Below are 16982 nucleotides of genomic sequence, written 5' to 3'. Positions count from 1 at the left end.
ACATGCAGTCGTCAGCCCATTCACTAATTAAACTTTATTTAATGAAATTAAAACGACCACAAAATCAAGATTATTTTTTGTGCAGAAAAAAACTAATCAATGTTTAATTATAGGAACTGTCTATAGAATAGAATTCAGCTTCCTACACCTGCTAAACAATCACTTTGCTTTAAATAAAAGCTGGTTAAAGCGATAGCTTCCGTGTGTTTTTAAAATACCACGGATGGGTGCTCATTGAACCCCCAATAAATGGAGGGGGTTAATGTCTATCTGTAGGTTGATAAATTACTTATCTAAAACTAAAAGTTCCCATTCATGTGGTCTGAAATTAATATTAGTTCAGTTTGAAGTCATGTCTTCATCCAGACGGTTCTTCAATTTCCTGTTCTTGGTTTTACTTTTGTTTTTGTTCATTACTCTCTATTTTAATATAAATTTCTTTGAAAGAGGTCCGCAAAAAAGACATCTTAAACATGAATTGGATCCCCTGTACGAGGAGATCAGGATACTCTGCATGATACCGTATGATTATAATAACCCTAATACTGCCAAATATTTAAAACGCACTTGGGGAAAGCATTGTAATGTGTTGCTTTTTGTGAGTGGCAACACCGATGGTGAATTGGAACCGTACGTGCCTGTGATCAATTCCACGAATACGTGGACTTTGGTCCAGCGGGGGCTAATGCACGCCTATCTATTTTATGCCGACCAAGTCGATTGGTTTCTCAGAGTAGAGGCCTCTAGGTAAGACCCCGTATTATTCACCAGATCGTAAGTTAATTTGAATTGTATGTGAATGTGAACGAAGTCATAAATTTCCGGCGCATTTTTCGTCATCTGCCTTTATCGCTGGAATATTGTTATGATATACTAAACATTCGACTGCCACTCTTTCATACACTGAAAATTAAAATTAAAGGTTTTCATATGAAAAAAACATAGAATACATTTTTAAATATTTGAAGAAATTTTACTTTGAATTAAATTTATGATTTAAATATATAAAATTTCTTAAATACCGATAAATTGAAAACTACATTTTAAAAATACGTGTTTAAAATTGTAACATGCACAAAAAAACTATATAAATTATATAGCAAGCATATTTATATCTCAACTTATTTGTAAACCAATTTCTCAATTTTTTCCGTGCCTTATTCATTCTTGATGTTTATTTTTATGAGCGCTAAGTTCGGTGGCCGCCTCACTCAACATATTTTGACTTCTTCATTGATAAAGTTATCAGTCAGCCTTCGGCAGAGTTTGTTTGTGCTCGAGTTTGGGTTTGGGTTGTTGTTTGTTGGATGTTCTCGTTTACGTTGAGGTCTACGTCCCGTTTTCAGTCGGTTCCGTTCTATTCACTCTAATGTAGATCGATTTTTCTTCGGCTTCCTTTTGTGGTTTGGCCCTCAGAGTGTTTCCTTTATCGAGGAGCTGGGGAAGAAACGCCAAGGAAGTGCGAGTATCTACAGGCGGTAGTTTATCTGTCTTTTGTAGGGGAACACAATGCAGTTCCCCATTCTCCTCCTCCTCATTCCTCTGTGCATATGTCGCTTGATTGCTCTCCAGGGAGGTTTGCCGTCAAAATTGGAACAAATTTCAGTTCGAAGTTGGAAACGAAAATTTTCCCATGGATTTCTATTCACGGTGCGGAATGCCATTAGCATAGTTTGCCTCAGATTATGCTGATAACTTGACAAATGAATTTTTATTCAGAAAGGGCCAACCACACAACCCTATCCCAATATTTTCCAATATATTTCAAATTCAAACTACAAAATTAGACATTTATTGACAAGTATCAATGTGCCACTCTATTTGGCCGACATTCATTAGTGTAAATATATTTGCCATTTGCGCTATCAATTTGTTTTGATTTTTTGCGCACTTTGCAAAATGCAATTCAATTAATCTATGTACTTCTGTTTACACTCAAATGCCAAGTTAATGGCTATATAAATGTCGGAATTTCTATATGCAGTCGTCGTAAATGATATTGATTAGAGCGCATTATCAAGAGTTTTTAGTATTGAAAAAAAATGCGTGCCAGGGGTCAATTAAGTGTGCCGGAGTGCTGTCGATGGAAATAGTATTTTCCTAATTTATGCCGTCATACATAATTGGGAATTTATTGGATGTGATGTCAACACCAGCCGTAGAATATTACAAAATCAATTGAATTAGGATCGGAATATTTATTCCCTGTTTAATCGTCTTTGAAATGACTTGATAACTCGACTGGGCGGATACTCCGTGTGGTCGTTGCCCGGCAATTAAAAGTTTATGTCTATAGTAACAGTCATTAAAGTTGGTTGTTTTATTGACCAGCTCCAGGTTGGAAACAGAATATCATTCGCACAGCCCAATGGCGGCTTAACTTCTGTCTTTGAACATATTTAATTACAAGCTTTCGCCTGATGACAAAACAATGCGAAATAGATACATTGTGACTTCTACGCCTTTAAATCTAAGTATATGGCACCTTACCTATGGACATTATATACAATTACTGGCTGTTTGGCAAATAATCAACGCAGTGTTTATGCTCTTCCACATTTTGTTTATCGATTTCGGCCAACGCTGTTTGCGTCTCACATTTGCGGCTTGAACTTGGACTTTGCTTGCCATGCGTGTCCACAATTCATTCAAAAACGGATCTCACCATGTTGTTTTCACGGCTTTTTTAAATAGCACTTGTTTGCCTTTCGTTCTACACTTATTCAAATTTTTTTGAATATCCATAGACTCACGCCGAACAATTTGGCGACATAACATTCGTATATATTTGCACTGGGCTTTGTATGCACAACAGATCAGTGATGGGTTTTATTGATATGCACGATCTTGCGACGTGAATGAAGAATGAGAATTATTGGTTGGCACGAAAGAAATTTTCGCCTGACATTTAAGTGATTTTTTTTATCTTCAGCTTTGTAGTTGTGGAGAATCTCCGGTATATGATAGGCCAAAGGAATTATTTACCCACTCAACCGATCTACTTTGGCTACGAACTCGAGAACATTGTCACGCATAAGGTGAGTTTTATTTATTGTTACGTTAAGAGTAAAATGTTTTAAACTATTGAGAAATATATAATACATCTTTTTCTCAATACTGTACAAATACCAGGTAAACTACTTATGCTTTTCTCGCCCGATTTAGCCCTTTGTCCACCACCAGAGTGGTTACGTAATCAGTCGCGAGGCCTTGAGACGATACACAAATGCATCGAAGGATCCCGAGAATAAGGAATGCCTCCACTGGGAGGGATATTCTGAGGGACTGGATATGTATCGCTGTCTGAGCCATGTCAATGTAACCATAGTCGAAAGTCGGGATGAGTTGGGACATGAGACATTCTCTCCCATTCCAATGGACCACCAGTTCTTGAAGGGCTACAATGAAATTCATTGGCTCCGTAACTTAACATATCATAAGGTCCCTGAGGTAATACTCTATTTTTAATTAATTTTGCTTTAATATGACTTTTAATATTATTTTTAGAACACTGTGCCAATATCCGAGCGAGCCATTAGCTTCTGCGTAGCATATCCGCCGCAAATTTACGACTACTATTATTTTGTTTATCGAACGAAGATCTTTGGCACTCTCAGGCGAAACTCTATAGAATTTATGCCTTAATAAAGGACTCACCTATGGCAGCTGGTTATTAGTTTTCCTTCCTGACGTTTCAATTGCAAAGGGACTTTGGTTACTTCCTAGTAATACCAAGTAACCCACATATCATGTACTCCATCACATAATTCATTTCTCATACGGGAAAAGGGGAGGATAAACGTGTTCATCAACGAATCTGTCGTCTCGCCTGGAGTCTCATTTTCCCAGTGCCCTTTGTCTGTGCAAAATTACTTCCGTTTCCCTTCGATTTTTGTTTTTATTTTGCTCAACTGCAAAGTGTCATTGTTACAACATGTCTGTGGGGAAGGGAAATATCCGTATGAATGCAATATTGCACTTTTCCCTGCTTCCTGTAACCTTAATCATGTGTAGGCCTCCGTTTACCTGTTAGATGCCACAACTCATCTGGTAACTTGAGCACGTAAACTGAGACATTAGTATCCCACATAAGCAGAATATCGCTTACTTTTCACAGGTTCCTTGTTTTCTGTTTGACAGTTTCACATGAAATCCATAACTATGTATACTCACATATGTTTATTGAATTCTATACACAATTTGTGGATCTTTTGTTTTTGCCACAATGGAGGCGAGCGATTGAATAATCTTTTTTCTCATATATATTTGACAGTTGTTTGTTTTGTTGAGCAGGCCAAAAATAGATACAAGTATCTATGCAAATCTGGAAACGTGTTTGAATCGAATCAAGAGTTGTGGGCTCGTGTTCCATGGAAAGTGTCACAATATGGCCTAGGGAAAGGGTGAACAAAAGCGCCAGATGAGATAGTCAAGTAATCGATACTCCACTTTAAATTTGTGTGGTTTACGCAATATTTTATGAAATGACCAAACCCTTTCCGGACTCTCAAGTCGCCTCTCCACTTCCAACTGCAAAGTTTTGCATCAACCCGAAAGCCATTATCATGAATGAAAGACGATGGCGAAACGTCTTCGAAGCCCGAGTCGTCAGGTGGGTTAATAATTCTAATTGAAAAAGGCAATTTGTATGCGGCGAGCAAAGGGAAACCAAAGGCAGCACTGTCAGACAAAAGCACTCAATATAATTAAATTGACGACGGACCACCCAGCGCCGATAACTCCACCATCTGAACCCTCAGTGCAAGTAATAGTTTCAAAATGCCACGACTGTTCAGTTCACAGCACCGCTGCCTTGGCGGCAGGAATAGGTTTACCCTTTGTCGTGCCATTTCCTTGCTGCTCCTGGGCACTTTATGTTTTTTCACTGTGCTGCAAGTCCACAGGAATCTCCAAACCGAAGAGGTCGCGGTGTCTGCTGCTCCACCTCCACGGATTTTCTGCATAATTACGACCTTTGCGTACCTCCATAAATATGCCGCGATGCACATCCATCGAACTTGGGCCCCGCACTGCGATCACTACCTTTTTGTCAGTGATGATGTTGACCACTATTTGGAACCTGCGGTATTTATGAATCTGCACGACAAATGGCAACGGATGAGGGCCCATCTGGAATACGTCTACAAGTATCACTTCCATGAGGCGGACTGGTTTCTCTACGCCAATGATAATAAGTAATGTAGATGCGCTTGTCACTAAGAGGAACAACCTATTACTTATTAGTTGCCTTTTAGTTTCGTAGTTGTGGAGAATCTTCGTTATATGTTGAAGTCCTACAGTCCCGATGAGCTTATCTACTTCGGCTGCAAACTGCGGACACCCAACGGTCTGGTGAGTACTTTTAAGGTTCTTTGGTTATTACAGATTTTAAAATCTTGTTGTTAAAGTATATTACAATCCTTATAGCATGAAGTGCATTTAAATTTGTATTTAAATTCATTTATATGGGAACTGATAAAACTATCAAAACAAATTGTTTTTGTAACATAAATAAAATCGTAAACTTATAAAAAAAAAAGTATTAAGAGAAATGAACAATAATAAAATTTCTTTGATATTTTAATATAATTAAAGTTCGGCTTTAAGAAACTTATGAGTAACTTTAAAATTGTAGGTCTTTATGCACGGTGGATCCGGGATTGTCTTGAGTGCAGCTGCTCTGAAAAGATTTACACTAGATGCGATGACCAACGAAAGCATCTGCAGTTCGAAGGATAAAGGAGATGAGGCCACCGAGGAACTGGGTCGATGTCTCACCAATGTCAATGTGATACCTGGCAATAGTCGAGATGAGTGGCAAAGACACCGATTCCTGCCCTTCGATCCCGCTTTACATTTGGGAGGCCGCATGAACGAATCCATAGAGGTGCACAAATACTTCCTCGACCATTCCTACTACCCAGTAACTGATGTAAGTTGTAATCCCTTATTTTATTTCATTCTTAATTCGAATGTTTTGCAGATGAACTTGCCGGTTTCTTTGCGATTTATTTGCTCTCTGACAAGTACCCCTAGTATCATTTATAACTATTACTACTTTACATATAAGGTTCGAAGGTTTGGAGTGCCACTCAATTTTGAGTCTGGAGAGATTCAAAGAAAGATTGTAGCACAAAAATATATGAAATAGCATACAAATACAAAAACTCTTACTCTTAAATTAAAATACACTAAAGATAATTCTGAGATGATTGTTTTAAACAAAATGCTAAAAAAAACTAAATTATTTAAAAATAAACTAAATACGAGGAAGTTGTCATCGTTGACAAGATCATGGCAAGTTTGTTTTTTTTTCCATTGTCTAAAGACAACGTTTAATGCGTCTTGACATTGTCCCAAAAATGGTGCAATCTTTCGTTGTTTTGGTAGCCGAATTTCCATTGCTGCTTGGAGTTTTTCGGATCGCAGTCACCCGTGGTAACGGCATGTATTTCCGGCTGCACCTCCAAGCAAAGTCTGGAGTCCTGCATCTGGCCAGAGATCACCTGGCGAGTCTTGGGGTCGAAGGACCAGAACTGATTCCCCTTCTGCCGGTGGCAGTGATAGATATAGACCTCCATTCCCTGGTTGCGGACCTCCAAGCACAGCAGTCCTGATTGCAACTCACGATGATTGGTCAGGGTCCAGTGCAGCTCTGATCTCGGAAATACCCGATCTCCACTACAGGAACTTAACTTGGGTCGACCAGGTCGACTTTCTGTGCGATCCAAACAGAGCTTCGGCGAAGACACACTCTGCAACACCCCTGTGGCGTATTCGGCGGGGTCTATTATGGGGTACAAATTCAGGAAATCTGCTGCCAAGTGATCCAAAAACCATTTGAATGGCTTTACAGTGAAGGCGCTTCCTAAGGTCTCGTTGCTCGGCAAGATTCCCAGCCGGAATCACAGTTAGATGCGGCATATTAGCAAACACCTTATCCTTCAATTCATCCAACCACACCTCAGCCACTCGTCGGTAGTTCTGAAAGGATTTTACGTTTTAGTCATATACCATATGCTTAACATCTTTATTTAAGGCTTAAATTGCCAAAGGCTCAACAACTTATTAAGAACGGTTAATAAAACAATAAAATAAAATAATCCAACACAAATTATGAATATACTTTCATAGCTTTCAAAGATTATTCTTACCCTTTGAATAAGTTTCTTCTCACTATTTTTGTCCTTATCGGTATAGCGAATCTGGAAATTGCCGTCTCTGTAAAGGTGACCGATCCTGGAGCAGGGAACCTCGAGAATCTGCCCTCCACACAGCCATAACTTAAGGCTCAGCTCGAGCTGCTCGCCTCCCCAGATCTTCAGTCCCTTGTCATAGCCACCAAGCTCGGCGAACCACTGCCGGCCGATGGCGAAGAGACCTCCATTCATGATGGGATTTTTGTGGGGCGCCGGCATGGCCACCGCCTCCTCCTTGAGGAGCGGCAGCTGAATGTAGTTAAGTTGCCAGTTGAAGAAACCCCTCGATGGCTTGCCCCTCCTGTAGGCGAAGGTCTCATAATCAATGGTGTCAATAATCGGTGTGGTGCAGGTCCTGTTGCTCGTCAAAATGGGAGCCAGGAGTGGCTCCAGCCAGCCGTGGGTGACCTCCACGTGGGAGTCCAGGAAGACCAGGACATCGGCCAGGGCAAGATTAGCGCCCGTGACACGGGCCTGAATTAGACCCACCTGCGTGGAGATCCTGTGGTGCTTCACCATATTGAGGAACTTGATCTGCAGGAAGTCGTTGAGCTTCTCGTCCACCGAACTGCTGCCGTCGTCCACCAGGATGATCTCCCGGAGCAGCAGGACCGGCGTCCGACTCCTCAGGCTGCTCAGCGTTCGCAGCAGCACGCTCGCCTCCTCGTTGTGATATGTTATCACCACACTGACCGACGGGAGCTTTTCCAGCGGATACTTGAGCTTTTTACAGCTGTCGAAAGATCGCACAAGTCAGAGAGTCTTATAATCTCGCCAGTGATGCCGGTGTAGCTTCTTTTCTTCAGATGCTGATAGCCTGCTTACATTTTTAAGCTTACACTTGTTTTTTATGGGAAAGAAATGGAGCTAAGAAATCAAATCTAGGAACCTTAATGAACAAAACTAATAATTGGAAGCATGTATAACAGTAAATATGTTAGTTTTTCAAATTGTTTTTAACAAATATGTTAAAAATATGAAGTAAAGCCAAATTATGTGTTTTTCTATTTTTATAAAATCGTTGCAACTTTAAAGTACATTCATGTATCATCAAATATCCAGTCTGGATCATCAGTCTTGTAACTGCTAAATTACTCAGCTTGCTCAATGCACAAAAATAGTATGCTTCTAGAATAAGTTGCGAATTATAACTTCTTTCGTACGTATTGAAATAGAGTTAACTATTAGATTAATTTCAAATTATTGACCTAAGTCAATCCTAAATCTCGTAAAATCAAACCGATCTTTAAAATAAATAAATTTCTTGAATCAATTTTAAAAACTATCTTAAAATAAAGTGTTCATTAGTCCATTTGTACTTTTCCGATTAACAAAATAAGCTTAGCGCCTAAAAGATTCGTTCCTTTACTTTGAAATTTGAGTTTATCTTTGAGATTTTGTTCGTATTAAAGTTGAATAATACATCGCAATCAGCTTAATCAGATTCTCCCTCTCTGGAAGCACCGGCACCACTGATCGCACTCTTATACTGCCGTCGATCGCCTCTTTTCCAAAGCTCTCGAAGCTCGTTCTCGACCCACTCACCTGCGATGCCGCATGTCGTACAGAGTTCGCTCAGGTGAGATGCGCTTTGAGAGCCAGGCGTTGTAACCCGTTTCCCGCTGGCTCTTTGCGATGGCCTCCAGTTCCTCAGTGGTCCAATTGCCCCTCGCCGGACGGCCCAAAGCCCCGAGTTGGGGGACAACCTCCGACTCGAAAACCGCCTGCAGATCGCTTATCTCACGCTCCAGGCGTGACGTCGTCGAAGATACGTTTGCGTCACGCTCCCGCTCCAATTTCAGCGTGTATAGGTAGTAGAAGATACTGCCACTGGCCATCAGCAGTAGCAGCAGCAACACCTTCTTCCTCTGCCTTAAAATATCCAGGCACATCGTATCACAGAAACAAGCACAGCCGTTCGGCACGGTAAACAATAACTTTCGGCTTAAACCGCGCAGCGTTTTGGCCAAGACTGAAGCTGGCCAGTTGAGCATGTGATGAGAGCGGTCTTCTACGCCAGTAATCCCATCTTATACGCTGAGAAAGTTTTCGATTCGGTGGCTCAATGAACCGATCAGAGGCGGGCCCATTTAAATTTCGAGGCTAAGTGTTATGGGTACAGATTGGCAGGGAATTGCAAAAGTAAAAGAAATTAATAAATCTTAAAGTCTTTGAGTTTGTGCGAAATGCATACAACATACAATCTTTGTATCTCTTATATAAATGTAACCCGGTTATCTGATATACAAATATTCTTTAAATGCTTTTTAGCTTATTCTTTTATTGAAATATTATATCTTAAATACAAATATTAAATTTTAATTGTAGGCGAAGTTTTAGAATCCCCTTAGCTGCTTCTACTTCCATTTCCCTATCGAAGTAATTTGTTTTACTTTAACCACATTAAAACAGAGCTTAAAGCCGTTTAAAGCATACTATTTGCAGTGCTTAACTAAGAATGAAACTGATAAGAATGAAAACATTGATGTTTGGTACACCTTGCACCTGTGTGATCTTCTGCCTAGTATACTGTATAATTTCTCTTATTATCTGGCTTATGTACACGGATAACTTATCAAGAGCGACCGTGGACTTTGGGTACTTTTCAATTGAACATTTGGGTGAACTGGGAAAAGAAGCCCATTTGCAAATGACGAAGAGAGACCTTGTAGATGCTGAAGAAAGGTTCACTTTATATGAATACAACGCCTGGCTCTCTGAAAGAATTCCGTTGAAACGAACTCTGGAGGATTATAGAGATGCGAAGTGAGTAGAGTAATATTTTAAATATATAGCCTCCCGTGCAAGGTATTACTGTTCTCAGATGCCTTAACATCAGCTACAGTTCGGAGGGAAGGGTTACAGCTAGCATTATTATAGCAACTCAACTGGAACATCCACATACTCTGCTGAGGACCATCCACAGCATTGAAGCGCAATCGTCATCCCACATTATCACTGAGATAATACTGGTTCATGAAGGAACTGCCGATGAAGATGTGTTTGAGTACATCGCCAATAACCTACCTATGGTAATACAACTGGAAGTTCACAACTCAAAGGGACTCATTCACGCTCGTTTGGCCGGAGCTAAGAAAGCGACTGGTGATGTCCTCATATTTCTCAATTCCCACATGGAGGTCACGAAGGGTTGGCTTCCTCCGCTACTGGAACCCATCATGCTGGACAGAAAATCAGCCACTCAGCCCGTTATGGATGCCATATCTAGAGAGACTTTTGCCTACCAAAAGGTGGCAGAGCCTGAACAAATGGCATTCGATTGGCAGTTGGAGCGTATCTGGTTGCCCTTGGATCTGTTCTCCATGAAGAACCTACCAAATCCATTCGCATCCTCCCAACTGGAGGGACGTGTTTTCGCCATAGATCGCAATTGGTTCTGGAAACTGGGCGGATGGGATGAGGGTCTCAAGGACAATGGTGGCGATGCCCTGGACCTCAGCCTCAAAGTGTGGCAGTGTGGTGGTCGCATTCTCACGATTCCCTGTTCTCGTGTAGGACTCATCTATAAACGGGATGAGGCAGAGGCTCAGTTGGCTCCCAATAGAAATCGCAATAAGCAGGTCAAAAAGGTAGGTAAATATTTCCTTAATTATAATTTACCTTTTAGGATACCAAGCACGGACAAAACCATGTTACACAGTTACAATTACTTTTTATTCGATAATTCAACTACTTCTCACACAATAAATTAACTCTATAATTATTGACTTTGTTGTTAAATATTTCATACTGTAAACGGTTGAATCAGCCACACATATACGTTACATCTTGTCCTAGTCCTTTTTTCCTTGCTCGTTATTAAGTAAAAAACATCTTAGTAACTGTAAGTACTAAATGTAAACTAACTATAAAAACTGTAATACTTTTATTTCTCTCCCATTTATTTATTTATATATCCCACCCGATTGTTTAATGCAAAACCGGAATACTTTTGTCTTCCTTTTAAGTCTTCTTTTTTTAGAAATTTTTTTTGTTTCCATTTCAGAACTTTAAAAGGGTTGTGGATGTATGGTTCGACGAGTATAAGCTCCATTTTTATCGGTATAATCCAAGTTTAAGAAATCTTTCTGCTGAATCTTTGGATGGACCACGAGCTCTACGTCGACGCCTTAATTGCAAGTCGTTTGGATGGTACAGAAGCCAAGTGGCGCCTCAATACAGAAACCATTATCTTCATGCCGGACTTTCCAACTATGCGATCGGTAAAATAATGTCCTTTGTGACGCCAAATTATTGCCTATCAATCAAGGGAGACGTTCCAATCATGAGGAAATGCAATTCAACCAATTTCGAAGACTGGGCACTGACGCCTAGCTGCCAACTGAAACTTGGTCAGAAGTGTCTGGATGTGGACTCAAAAAATAACGTGAAGGTTTCGAGGTGCACCAAAAAGGTACCAGAATATCCATGGCAATATAGTTACCAGCACAGGTCATTTGTTAGTGTTGAAAAAAAATGTCTGCAAATTGGTGCAAAGAAGGGCGACCTTAGTTTAAGAACTTGTGACTCAGAAATGAAGAGCCAACGTTGGATGTACACTGGGGTGCAGGACTCAAGCCTAGACCACACCTTGGATGTTTGTTTAAATGTAAAAAACTAAATTTTTTAAGCATACCTAATTATTTCAATCCCAGTTTTATATGAATAAGATTGCTTACCGAAACTTTTTTCTTTTGAAACTCGTAATATAAATTCTAAGATAATTTGTTCGCGTAGTTTACTTTTTGAAATATAAATAATGTAAAACAATAAAAATAAAGGCTTTAAGAAATCTACACTAAAGAATGTACTGATAACGTACCCACCTCAGTTTTCTGCTTAATTTGTTGCAAAGACTCTGGAAAATGTTTTTTAACTCTCGCTTAAATCCTTACACTCCAAAAAACGCAATTACGTCTTGATCACATCTTATTATTTCTTATTATTTCTTTGCCTTTCTATAGTTCATTGAAATGATTCACAAATTCGTTCAGGCTGACCTGGCAGAGTCAAAAGTAGTAGGAAGAAACACTAAAATGATTGGAATTTCAAGCCGCTTAATGAGTTCTTCTTACCACATTTTTCGGAGCAGAATCCATTGTACAAAATCAATCAAAATTAAAATGAATTGCAATTTATAAGCTCAAGAATGTAATAAACAAATAGTTTTTAAGCCGTTATCTGAGAATAACTTAATAAAAGGCCTGAGCTCCATGGTATAACCTGTTATGGTCTGCTCATAGTCAAAGGTATTTAGCTAAAGCCAGGCCAGTTCATTTAGCAAACTTTTCCGTGTACAGATCAGTCAACGGGCACCATTGTTAGTTCCAATCCTGTCTTACGGGCAGTAAGTCAGGTCCTGATCCATTAGGTCCTTTAAACTATAAATTACTCGTTGGCATGATAGCCAACAAACTAATCGCTTTACTCGCGTACATCATGACCATTTTTCTTAAAGGTTTGTGTTGAGGTGGTGGGCAACAGTAAAAATTATATTAAGTAGATTTATATTAAAATGTTTTATGATATACAGACTCCAAGGTTAAGACAACAAAACGAAACCCAAAAACCGAAATTTACGGAATATGCTATTAAATGTAGCAGCCTTTATCAAGGGGTTAAAATACATTTTCAGATTTTTATTGTGTAAGCAAAACCATTCACAATTTTGTTTTTAATGTATAATAAAGCGTGATTTGTTGAATTTTGAGTCATCATCAAACCAAGGTATAAAACTGAACTGTATTTAAATTTTGCCAAAAATATCGGATTCACTGATTCCATATTCGTTCAGAAAGTTGCGTGACATTTGGTTAATTTTCTCCTGACTCTCGGAACTTAGCTCATCCTCGTAGGAGCCAACAATGCCACGGCGCAGGAATCTAATCACAGAATAGGTTTAGGTCTTAAATTGCAAGTTAATATAAAACTTACTCAAACTTATTGGTGGGCTGATGACAATCTTGCAGAAATGTGGTGTGGTTGCCAAACTTGCTCCCTAAAAACAGAATTTTCTTTACATAGATAAATTCACACCGCTTTTATGCAGTCTACTCACTTTTCATATTCTCAAAGCTCAAGTGGTTAATTAGTTCCTGCATTTCACTATCGGTCAGCTCTTTGCAACATAAGAAATTTGAGAGTCTTTTGATCACATCTTCAAGATCTCGTTTCATTTCCTCGTAGGTAACAAAAAAAATATTATCCTCGTCGCGCATTCTATAAAAGTCGATAACGTGCGCCCAATATGAAGTAAAGCCAATCTTATCTGCGATAAAATAGTCCACAAATTCATCCAAACTGCATTTGGAATAATTCAGTTCAGTCAAGAAGTGATATGTAGAAACCACGACATCCTTCGGATTTCCAGCCACGTAGATAGTTTTAAGTCCATGCGTCCAGATTCCTCGAGGCAGAAGTTGTGCAGGTAAATGGGATTTAAGTAGGCGAGGATTACTCTGAAGTTTATCACACGCATCTATCGAATCCACTTTTGTCGTACTAATAACGCCCGAACGCCTAAATACCAAAAATTTTATTTAGATCTGTATTTAAATCGGAAGATTAACTCACTCTAAATAGGGACTGCGCACCATACCATAGCTTTTCTGGGCTTGCTGAAAGTCCAGTTTGTTTAGCAGAAGCCAAGCCAGTTCCTGCACCCAAGTAGAACCCGTCTTCATCAAGGACACGACGAAAACATCAGAGCTCCGTGTTTCGAAGTCATGGATTCGCTTCGCAAACTCATCCGTATATTCCTCGGTTAGTGTGCACCATCGTTGCATCCAATCCTGTTTCAAGGGTATCCATTCAGGACCTAGTCCGTTTGGTCCATTAACCCCCAATTGAATCATCGGAGCGGTGGGCCCCTGCCCAACAAATTTTTTCGAGTACATGATTACTGCACCTCAGATGATCTTTCACTATTTTCGCTAGCAGTCGGGGCTGACTATTTATTTAATCATCACAAGAGATTTGATAAGATATACATAAAATTATAGCAATTATCATCAAAAAAATGTACTATATGTATAACTACTAAGAAATTGCAAGATCAACAAAAAGCGAAAGCGGTTTGCGATAAAATCTAAGAAAAACCTTGATAGAAAGAAAACTTTGGCAATCCGAATTTTGCATACCCTTGCACCCATTACGGAAATGCAATATTCTATAAAATGGCTACATCATGAGAATATGTTCAAAATCAATAAAGTTATTTTCTGATCGATCGTTTCTATGCTAGCTGGGACTAATAGACTTGATTTCTGAAAGGGACTAACTTTTATAAATATGTATCTTTAACTGAAAGTCTTCTGAGACTCAAGTTTCTCAAGTTTTAAAATAAACAAGAAATGAAGCAAACTTCGGCAAGCCGAAGTTTTTGTACCCTTGCAGTTATTACAAAACGACTACATTTTGATTTCTAGGCCTATATTACTAAAAACAATGAAGCTATGTCGATTTTGCGCTGCATTTTGCTATCGTTTCTTTGGCAGCTATATGATCCTTGTTATTATAAAAACAAAATACTTTTATTTTTTTTATAATCAAATTTTTTATTAAAAAAAAGTAATTAGCACAAAAAATATTCTTAATTAATGTTTGAATTTAATTTTAATTTAATAATAAAAAAATTGTTTTTCGTCTATTTTTCTAGAAATAACGTCAAATTTTCTTGAATTTAAAAAATAAAAAATTCATTTTTAACCAATATAGATATTTTAAGATTAATATATTTCAAGAACGATTTCTTCCCAAAGATCAAAAAAGTTATTATGAAAAAATTTTTTTGTCTTTCGAAACTTAATATTTAACCATAGATATATCTTATGGTCTTTATACAGACATATATAGACCAAATCGAACTTTGCGGGTATCAAGATTTGCGTAGTTCTCGAAGGCAACATTTTGTTTTTGTTTTATTAATAATGTATAACCATACAAGTCTTAGCTCTTCGAGGTTAAGAGTAACTTAACTTAACTTAACTTACCAAAAAAACAAAATACAAATAAGTGCTTTACTTAATCTTTCCTAAGTATTTACTGATAGCATAACTCATAGATTTAAATTATCAAGTATCCACCTCTGTTTTTTGTTTGATCTGTTGCAAAGACTTAGGAATAAATTTAGTTTAACTCCCAATTCCAGACACCTCGTACTGCTCACCAGTTGATTGTTGACCACATCATAGTGCCAACTCTGACGACCTCCAAGATTGTGGCAGAAATTGTATTCCAACTTCAGATTGGGTTGCACTTCGGCACAAATAGTTCCCCCAACTCGCAGATCGTTGAGATAGGTTAGTGTCCAGTTTTTTAGAGTATTATTTGCATTGCATGGCTCCAGACCGATAAGTTTGCTTTTGGCATTGACTGTCAAACAGCTTTTGGGAAATTCTAGAGGCTTTAAATATCCTGTGGCGAAATCCGTACGATTTGTCGGCAATAATTGTTTTAGTTCCGGCATAACTTCGTTAATAAACGACTGAAAGGACTGGCAGTCATATTGCTGGTATAATTTCCGAGATTCACTGAGATCGCCTTCAGATACATTCAAGAGTTGGGGCTGGTATTGATAGATGGCCGATTTTAGAATAGGGCTATCTATCCACAGTTCCACAATGCGTTTAAGGTTCTAAAAAATAGGTATTAGGCGAATTTAAAAATTGACCTTAATAATATTTTACCCACCCTTGAGGCTTGAAGTCCCATTTTGTTGAGGTCACCATATCGCTTTAGATAGTTTTGATCTTTGGGCTCCAAGTGGCCTACTCTGGAGCAGGGAACTAGAACTATACGTCCACCACTTCGCCAAACTTTAAAACTAAGTTCTAGCTCAGCGCCACCAAAACCTCGCAGTTCCTTGTCGAAATTCGAGAGGTCCTGAAACGAAAGTGCTCGAATAGCAAACACGGAAGTCCTTACGGCAGCCACTTCATAAGGTCTGGGCAGACGCATCCTTCGAGCTTTTGAAAGCGGAACTTCCCGGCGCCTCAAGCTCCAATCGTAAATTCCACGCCTCTCGGTTGAACGAAGGTAGGCCAAAGTTTGCTCATCAAGTTTATCCAAAATGGGAGTGGCCAGGGTCAGACTTTGCTCCGAAATTGTGTTAAGTAATGGGGTCAACCAGCCTTCGGTAAACTCTAGTTGGGCATCCACAAAAACCAGATTATCCGCCTTGGCTTCATTGGCGGCCAAAATACGAGCTTTGATTAGGCCCACTTGTTCATGGAGGTGTAATATTCGGGCCTTCGGATAAATATATCTGTGCACATAGGTGTCGAAAAAGAACACCGAAAATTGTTCGTTCCAGAAGTCCGAATCACTATGATCGTCGACTAGAATAAGTTCGGAATAGAGATGTCTTGGAGTCCTGTCCACCAAACTATGTAATGTTCTAAGCAGAACCACGAGTGGCTCGTTCCGGAAGATCAATATAATGCTGGCTGGTCGCATTTCATCGGGATCCTCGTCGTATGTGAAGTTCAGGCAACGGGGATCTCGAAAGTCTGGCAAAGACCGCCATATAGATATTTTCTCTGCCAACCAAGCGTTATATGCATATCGCTGCCAACCCTGCGTATACGCATCGATTTCCGCTGACGGAACACTCAAATACGAGGCAGTTCCGTTTTCTCCAAGTCCGGGATGAGACAGAGATCCCATCAGTCCATCCCAACGGCTAAGTTGTTTGTGCAACAGTAAAAGCATCAGCAAAATCCACAGGGGTAAAGCCGCATATTTCAACCAGTGGTAATTTGCCACAGCAGCTGAAACTTCCAT

The 16982-nt window shown here is 39.3% G+C and overlaps 6 protein-coding genes across 6 annotated transcripts; 3 read left to right on the top strand and 3 right to left on the bottom strand.

Annotated features, from left to right (window-relative positions):
* Positions 1–352: 352 nt before the first annotated feature.
* On the top strand, positions 353–3691 carry LOC108045551 (glycoprotein-N-acetylgalactosamine 3-beta-galactosyltransferase 1). The gene is made up of 4 exons (XM_017124919.2): positions 353–747; positions 2933–3038; positions 3166–3450; positions 3508–3691. The coding sequence occupies exons 1-4, from the start codon at positions 353–355 to the stop codon at positions 3643–3645; spliced, it is 924 nt and encodes a 307-aa protein (XP_016980408.2). The 3' UTR covers positions 3646–3691.
* A 977-nt stretch (positions 3692–4668) lies between these two features.
* Positions 4669–6161, top strand: LOC108045554 (glycoprotein-N-acetylgalactosamine 3-beta-galactosyltransferase 1). Its single transcript, XM_017124922.2, has 4 exons — positions 4669–5195; positions 5256–5352; positions 5636–5932; positions 5984–6161. Exons 1-4 carry the CDS (start codon positions 4780–4782, stop codon positions 6149–6151), a joined length of 978 nt encoding a protein of 325 aa, XP_016980411.2. The 5' UTR covers positions 4669–4779; the 3' UTR covers positions 6152–6161.
* Positions 6162–6331: 170 nt separating this feature from the next.
* Positions 6332–9231, bottom strand: LOC108045553 (polypeptide N-acetylgalactosaminyltransferase 8). Its single transcript, XM_017124921.2, is given in 4 exon segments — positions 6332–6851; positions 6853–6984; positions 7155–7932; positions 8745–9231. Coding segments are annotated over 4 exon segments (1875 nt in total). The 5' UTR covers positions 9194–9231; the 3' UTR covers positions 6332–6335.
* Positions 9232–9657: 426 nt separating this feature from the next.
* On the top strand, positions 9658–12099 carry LOC108045549 (putative polypeptide N-acetylgalactosaminyltransferase 11). The gene is made up of 3 exons (XM_044461607.1): positions 9658–9965; positions 10024–10789; positions 11206–12099. The coding sequence occupies exons 1-3, from the start codon at positions 9658–9660 to the stop codon at positions 11818–11820; spliced, it is 1689 nt and encodes a 562-aa protein (XP_044317542.1). The 3' UTR covers positions 11821–12099.
* An 846-nt stretch (positions 12100–12945) lies between these two features.
* Positions 12946–14095, bottom strand: LOC108037855 (sulfotransferase family cytosolic 1B member 1-like). The gene is made up of 4 exons (XM_044461643.1): positions 13773–14095; positions 13258–13718; positions 13134–13197; positions 12946–13081 (listed from the first exon to the last, which is right to left on the bottom strand). Exons 1-4 carry the CDS (start codon positions 14093–14095, stop codon positions 12946–12948), a joined length of 984 nt encoding a protein of 327 aa, XP_044317578.1.
* Positions 14096–15231: 1136 nt separating this feature from the next.
* On the bottom strand, positions 15232–16982 carry LOC108043964 (putative polypeptide N-acetylgalactosaminyltransferase 12). The gene is given in 2 exon segments (XM_017122783.2): positions 15232–15834; positions 15891–16982. Coding segments are annotated over 2 exon segments (1695 nt in total).

Source organism: Drosophila rhopaloa, unplaced genomic scaffold (genome assembly GCF_018152115.1).
Source record: "Drosophila rhopaloa isolate 14029-0021.01 unplaced genomic scaffold, ASM1815211v1 contig_47, whole genome shotgun sequence".
Classification (NCBI taxonomy): Eukaryota; Metazoa; Arthropoda; class Insecta; order Diptera; family Drosophilidae; genus Drosophila; species Drosophila rhopaloa.
This window is presented reverse-complemented; position numbering and strand designations above follow the sequence as displayed.

Excerpts from the sequence above, each read along its gene's own strand:
- LOC108045551 (XM_017124919.2), top strand. The coding sequence starts at position 353 with ATGTCTTCATCCAGACGGTTCTTCAATTTCCTGTTCTTGGTTTTACTT. Across the intron at positions 748-2,932 it reads CTCAGAGTAGAGGCCTCTAG|CTTTGTAGTTGTGGAGAATC; the intron begins GTAAGACCCCGT and ends TTTTATCTTCAG. Across the intron at positions 3,039-3,165 it reads AGAACATTGTCACGCATAAG|CCCTTTGTCCACCACCAGAG; the intron begins GTGAGTTTTATT and ends CGCCCGATTTAG.
- LOC108045554 (XM_017124922.2), top strand. The coding sequence starts at position 4,780 with ATGCCACGACTGTTCAGTTCACAGCACCGCTGCCTTGGCGGCAGGAAT. Across the intron at positions 5,196-5,255 it reads CTCTACGCCAATGATAATAA|TTTCGTAGTTGTGGAGAATC; the intron begins GTAATGTAGATG and ends GTTGCCTTTTAG. Across the intron at positions 5,353-5,635 it reads TGCGGACACCCAACGGTCTG|GTCTTTATGCACGGTGGATC; the intron begins GTGAGTACTTTT and ends TTAAAATTGTAG.
- LOC108045549 (XM_044461607.1), top strand. The coding sequence starts at position 9,658 with ATGAAACTGATAAGAATGAAAACATTGATGTTTGGTACACCTTGCACC. Across the intron at positions 9,966-10,023 it reads GAGGATTATAGAGATGCGAA|ATGCCTTAACATCAGCTACA; the intron begins GTGAGTAGAGTA and ends TACTGTTCTCAG. Across the intron at positions 10,790-11,205 it reads GCAATAAGCAGGTCAAAAAG|AACTTTAAAAGGGTTGTGGA; the intron begins GTAGGTAAATAT and ends TTTCCATTTCAG.
- LOC108037855 (XM_044461643.1), bottom strand. The coding sequence starts at position 14,095 with ATGTACTCGAAAAAATTTGTTGGGCAGGGGCCCACCGCTCCGATGATT. Across the intron at positions 13,198-13,257 it reads GAGCTTTGAGAATATGAAAA|GGAGCAAGTTTGGCAACCAC; the intron begins GTGAGTAGACTG and ends TTCTGTTTTTAG. Across the intron at positions 13,082-13,133 it reads CAGCCCACCAATAAGTTTGA|ATTCCTGCGCCGTGGCATTG; the intron begins GTAAGTTTTATA and ends TTCTGTGATTAG.